Source organism: Chaetura pelagica, unplaced genomic scaffold, assembly GCF_000747805.2.
Source record: "Chaetura pelagica isolate M959 unplaced genomic scaffold, ChaPel_1.0 scaffold72, whole genome shotgun sequence".
Taxonomy (NCBI): Eukaryota; Metazoa; Chordata; class Aves; order Apodiformes; family Apodidae; genus Chaetura; species Chaetura pelagica.
This window is the reverse complement of record NW_009952560.1, coordinates 3,309,899-3,316,179: the sequence shown is the minus strand read 5'-3', so window position 1 is coordinate 3,316,179 and position 6,281 is coordinate 3,309,899. Positions and strand designations below refer to the sequence as shown.

Genomic DNA, 6,281 nt, shown 5'->3' with positions numbered 1-6,281 from the left:
CGCACCGCCCCGCACCGCTCAGGGCCGCCTCGGGGCCGCCCCGCACCAGGTACACCCAAAAGACCGAGCTCCGCGTCTGCTCAAACCTGTCCCTGCCAGAGGCCCAGGTGAGGGTTTGTCCCCCATCACAGGGGAGATCAGCACAGAATCACGGGCTGGTTTGGGTTGGAAAGGACCTTATTGACCACCCAGTCCCACCCTGCACGGGCAGGGACACCTCCCAGCAGCCCAGGTTGCTCCAAGCCCCATCCAACCTGCCCTTCAACACCCCCAGGGATGGGGCAGCCACAGCTTCCCTGGGCAGCCTGGCCCAGGCTCTCCCCACCCTCACACCGAGGAATTTCTGTCGCTGTTTTCTCACCCTGCAGAGCAAGAGGGATGTTTAATTCCTGGCAGTGTCTCCCCGAAGGAGCTCAGCGCTTGGAAGAGGTGCTGCAGCCTCTGCATTCCTCCAGAAATTGCCCCTTGTGAAATGTCTCTTCCCGCACCGGGACCATCAGTCCTGACAGTCCCTGGGGGGGGACAGTTGCACACAAGGTTATTTACACAACACACAGCCTGGTGGCAGCACAGGGGGGTTCCTGCAGTCTGAGTAAGGGTTTGCTGTTGCAACAAGTTTTCCTGGAAAACAAACAAACAAACAAAACAAAACAAACAGGAAAGCAACTGGTATTTTGTTCCTTTTATTTCTTTTTCCATAGTTTTTAAAAAGAACATAACTTTTCTGCTGGCCCCTGGAAAAATCACCTCCAACAGGGAACTGTAGCTGGGCCTGAAAGCAGAGAATCATAAAAACATGATCTTGGAGCCTGTTAGATTCCTGTGTGGGGTTGCAGTCTGAGTGGCTGTGGTGCTGGGTGGTTCTTACATTGATTTTAGGACTGAGTAGCTTCAGAATAGAAATGGACTGGGTGAAACTTTCCATCCTGCTATTGCTAATGAGACTGGAGCAATAAGCATTTTGCATATACATGAGTAAATATCTGGTTTACTGTATTAAAATGCACAACTTTTTATGTAAGTCCCTTGGTGTCTCTGGTTCTTGGAAGCAGAAGTGTAAGTGGCAGGGAGGTTTTTTTTCTACCCTGCAGTTGTATTTCTGATTTTCTGTTGTCAGTTGCTTTCAAATCCTGACTTGGTCACAAATGAAAACTTGTGTCATGGACCTCCTTGCCTGTTCAGACCCCCCTGTGTCAGAAGGCATCTCCTGCTGAGCAGGACTCAGCACACCTGGATCAAGGGCAGAGCCCAGCAGTGACCTGCAGGGTCACCAGCACTGCCACCCACCCCTGGCTGAAATCAGGGTGACTCCAGAGGGATCTCAGGTTATCAGCTGCAGAGTCTCAGGAGTTCCCATTTCCAGGGAAGATGGTGCCTGGCCAAAGCCTGGAGCTGGCTTTACCCCTGCTCTCAGCTGTTTTCTTTCCTTAGCAATGAAATTATCTCAGCCCCCCCTCAGCTGTTTGCTGTTTCTGAAGGACAAGCACACACACTTGGTGTTACCCCTCTCTTTGGTTTTCTCTGTCCCTAGTTTTGTAGGTTTGTTTTTGTTGTGTTTGGCTAACCATAAACCCACAAATCTGATGTGTGTTTACATACAGCAGTAGATTAAACACAGGTTTTCATTCTGACCTTCAGAAGGCAAAACATTTCCTGTCTCCTCTGGCTTGACCAATATTGCTGCTGGAAGTTAACAGCAAAATGTGCCCTTCATTGAAGTTTCCTTGTAAAATTCCTGCTAGGTACCCAGGTGCTGCTAATAATACCTCTCTTCAATGTATTATAGGGACAACCTTCATGATGAGATGAGCATCTCAGATCCTCCTCTGTGTCACACTGAAATCTAACCTGGCCTGAAGCTTCTGGAGATCTCTACAATCAGATCATACTTGGTAAGTCTGAGCACAGAAAAGCTGTTTACTTTTTCATTACTTTCCTAAAGGAAGGAGTGTTGGTTGTAGAAGCTGTACAAGAATTAGGAGAGTTTTCTTAAGGCTAAACAAACCCAGCACCTTCAGCCAGTCTTGTTATTCTCCCTCATTTTTTCCCCTTTTTTTCTAGTTTCTTCTCTGAATTAAGTATCCCTCATTACTTGGACCCCTTTTGTTGTCCCTGATGTCTCTCAAAGAGGTCAGCTCTTGCAGATGCTGTTTTCCTTTTTAGATGTTTTTTCTTAAATGCATTAGAGGGTTCTGTGACTTGTAATTTCTGATGAGTGCCATCCAACCATTTAATTCTTTGCAATTGCCATAGTAGATGCCAAGCACATTTGCAGTAATTGGATGGCACTTAAGGGATTAGTCAAGACTGCCAAGACTCACAGTCATCCAAACCACAGCTGGGTTTTTGTGCTGCTTCCATGGGAGCTTTGCTCTGTCTGCTCCTAAATTTAATTGCAATCTGCATTTTGAATAAAATCCCTCATGCAGCAGCCTGATCAACATGTGTGGCCCTGGCTTTGGTGTCCTCTGGCAGGGGAACAGTTACAGCATCTCCCTGAAGGGCAGATTTGCAAAGGGCTCCCTCAGAGTCACTGAACATCTGACCCCAAGCAGGCTCAGGTGTTGGCAGGCTGTCTGGGGCCCAGGTGTCAGGGGCAGGGAAGCTGCTGCAGAACCTCCTAGAGCCCTCTGAGCTCAGAGGGTTCTTCATGATCCTTATGCATCACACCAAGACAGCAGAGTGTCTGCAGGCCACAGCTTCCTGGGGAGGGAGAGTCTCTCTGCTCCAAGTGGGAAACACAGACCAGTATGGATTGGGTCCTAAACTCCTTTCCATTCAGCTCTGTTCTCCCAACACTGCTTGTTAGTCTAGGGGGGCTTGTTGCTCTTTGTCTTGCTCTGCTGGGGAGAGATGACTCTCAAAGCTGCTGGTAGCCCAGGAGAGCAAGAACCAGATGCTTGTTCTCTGCTTGTGCTGACCACCCATCCCTGCCTTAGCCCTGAGCACTGGCTTGGCTCCATCACCCCACGTTTGGGTATCAGCTCCTGCTAGGTTAGCTTGGCCTGATGGATTTTGGCTATTTTTGTGGTGAACTGACCAAGGAGTTGGAGGTGTGAAGGTGGGTGGTGACTGACAGGAGCTGATATATCTAAGATAGCTTTTTAATTGTACCCTTGACAGGGAGGACAGGATGCATTTGCGATGCTGTTTTAACCAGGGGTGATACCAGCTGTTTGTGTTGTTCTCATATGCCAGGAAGATTCACAAACCTTGGATTATAATTCCTTCACAGTGTTCAGAAGCTGACAGGTTCATATATTGAGCTGTGGGTGGGCAGTGCCTGGTGGTTAGCAGGAGAAAGTGAAGTCTGCTGCTCGGGAAAGCTTATCAGGAAAAGGGCATAAGTAGTTGCTCATTATTAAGTGCTGGTTGCTGACATAAGAGCATCAGATGGGAGCTGTGAAGTGCTTTGCTGGGCTTGAGAGCCCGTTGGGGCAGCTTTATTTGCAGAAATTTCCTGTCTTTTATGCTAATAGGACAAAGAAGCTGGTGTCACTGCAGAACTGGCTCCAGCAGGTCTGGGCAGCACAGCTGGGACAGGCTGGTCACTGCGGTGGTGACACCACCGGCCTCCAGCATCCCCAGCCTGAGGGCTGGGCAGGGGCAGGTGCCAGGCTGAGGGTGTTGAAACCTCTTCCTCTGGGGCTCGGGACTGAGTAGCACTAATGTTTTTCTGTGGCTGGAAAGAGTTACCAGTTGGTGATTCCAGGGAGGAAGGGGCAGGGGCCACAGCCTGGCCTGTCCAGCTGGTTTTGTCAGAAAGGTGAAGAAAGGGGATGAAGGTTTCTCCTCAGCACTTGCAGCAAGGTAAGCTCTGATAGAGCTATCAAGCCAGAACCAGTTTCATATTTTTCCAGGTTAGGAATGATACAACACACGGGCAAGGAACTGATCTGTCAGGCATATTCAAGAGCAGAGTTTCACCTTTAAGCCAGTGGTTAATGTGAATACACATTTTATTAAACCCGTTCAGCTTTCGTGCCTTTGATGCAACATCCTCCAATGATGCTTTTCTTGGCTGACTTGAGAAGGTGAAAACATTGCAGTCCAGCACTGCTTAATGCTGCTGTTCCAGCTGTCATTGCACTCAATCTCCTAACAATGTTTTATGTGCCTTTTTACTTAATTTCTGTTACCTGACTCAGTGCCAGCCCTCTCAGAATAGGGCATGATGGATTAGTTTCATTAGATGTGCAGGTATGGTATTTTTCTTCCCTCTCTTTGGTCTTCTTCCTGAAATGCTTTCTCATCTTGGGAGAGAGGAGTGGATAAAGACCCCAGCTAGTGACAATGACCTCCTGCACACTGTACAGGAGATTCAAGTCTTGGGGGAGCAAACTGGAGCACATTCAAAGATTGTAAATGGCTCTCCTGGAAGTGATGAGCTGAATCAAAGAGAAAACAGACTCTGAAACTTCAGCACGTTTCCATTTCTCACTCCTACAGACAGGTTCAGATGCTCCTGTGGGTGACAGAAAGACTTTCCACAGCTCCATTTCTAGACAAAAAATTTTTAAAAAATAAATCTAATCTGAATGTTTTCCTAATAGCTCCTGAAAGAAAGATTTCCATTGTGGCTGGATGTACAGGGTGCTAGTTAGAAAGAGAAATATTGAAGCTGACTTTTCTCAATTTTTCATTGGTGAGTAGCAACCTACTTCTTGTTTACACTGTAAAGTCACAGTGAGGATTAAAAGAAGCTGAAGGGAGCAGTTCTCACTGCAGGCTGCATGCTTGTGTTTTGTTCTTGCATCCAAACCCATCATCTTCAGAAAGCAGCTTATGCTTTGATGTTGCTGGTTTCCATCTACATGTGCTGAGCTTGAAGAGCAGCTTCCTCTTTCAACCTGTTGAACTCTTCACCTTGTTTTTTTTCAGGTGTTGACCTACAAATATGATATTACAAGAAAAAAAAAACAAACCACTAATGGAGGGAGCTGACCTTTGCCTTTCCCACTGTTCATTTCCTTGCCAAAGTAGTTTATCTCCTATTTACATCCTCTGCTCCTGTCTCCTTTCTATTTCAGTAGCTGGACTGGCGCCTGTTTCTAAAGGATGATGCATCTACATGGCTCAGGCATTTGCTGCAGGAGCTTTTCCAGTGCTTCAGGAATGTCTCAGCATCTTATGAGTCATGTGTCTGGGAGCCAATGTTTTCTATTACTCTGATAGCTCAGTCTCTTTTGGGTGCAATTTGAAGGTATTATTGGGCTGATCTCGACATGCTTCTACCCTGCAGTGCCATAAAGTGGCAGGGGTGACCTTGCTGTGTTTCAAGTGCCACTGTGTCAGAGCAGGGGGTGTCCAGGTTGGTTTCCACAGTCTCTTCATGTGGCATTTACTGGCTCATGACTGGGCTGGCTTGAGTTCTGGGGCAGCTTAGCACCAAAATGCTCCTGACAGGTGGAAGGAAATGTGGATGAGGAACAGCCTGGGCAGACAGGGACGTGTATCCTGTGACTACGTGTGAATAAAGAGAGAGCAATTCCTCAGAGCAGTGTGAGGAGTTACCTATAGGTGTATCATGTCAGGAATAAACAGAGAGAGAGAAAGGGAGAGTTTTAGCCCTAAAGGAGAAATCCTCCCTGTGAGAATCTCCAGCCTGAGCAAATAGCCCTCATGGGAAAGGAGCAGAACTTGTTTTTTTTTCCATGGAAAATGCAAAATGTTGGACTTAAGAAGGGAGACATCTTGCAGAAAAGCTCCAGCCTCAGCCCCTTGAGAAAGACTAAGAGAAACCACTGGTTTTTTGTCTTTAACTGATGATTATTATATCCTGCTGAGTTCTTTACTCCCCCGCAGGAATGAAACTGCTTATGTTTTAACAGCCCACAGATACACATCAGTAATCTTGATTTGGGGCAAGAAAAAAAATAAGGTTGTGAAAAGTAGGTGATAACAACAAGATCTGTAAGAGCATGGCAGGAACAGCATTGTCAGCACAAATCTAGCTTGTGCTGAGCAGTATTCAGTATAATCTGAGGTATGTGTGTTACAAATTGAAACTTTTTACTGAAAAACAGCTATTGCAACTGTGCTTCTACTTGATGGCTCAAAAAAACCTAAGAGAAGTACCTGTTTGACATACTCTGTATTTTTAGTGATCAAGCCTGGTGGGCATCTTAAGGTCACACCTGTAACAGGAACACTTCTCACTCTAAGGAACATTTTTTTCTGACCTGTGTAAATCTTTTCTCATGTTAATTGACCTGGAAAATAATTACAAAAAACTGACAGCAGACCTGTGTCTGTGCCACTAAGTAAAACCAGGCCAGGAG

At 46.6% G+C, this 6,281-nt stretch overlaps 1 protein-coding gene across 1 annotated transcript in view; it reads right to left on the bottom strand.

Annotated features, from left to right (window-relative positions):
• GSG2 (germ cell associated 2 (haspin)) overlaps nucleotides 1-4,173 on the bottom strand; it is a 7,360-nt gene extending 3,187 nt beyond the window's left edge. Inside the window, exon 1 of the mRNA XM_009993198.1 lies at nucleotides 4,140-4,173. Coding sequence (XP_009991500.1) covers nucleotides 4,140-4,173 — 34 coding nt within the window. The remainder of the gene's footprint in view (nucleotides 1-4,139) is intronic.
• Nucleotides 4,174-6,281: the final 2,108 nt, after the last annotated feature.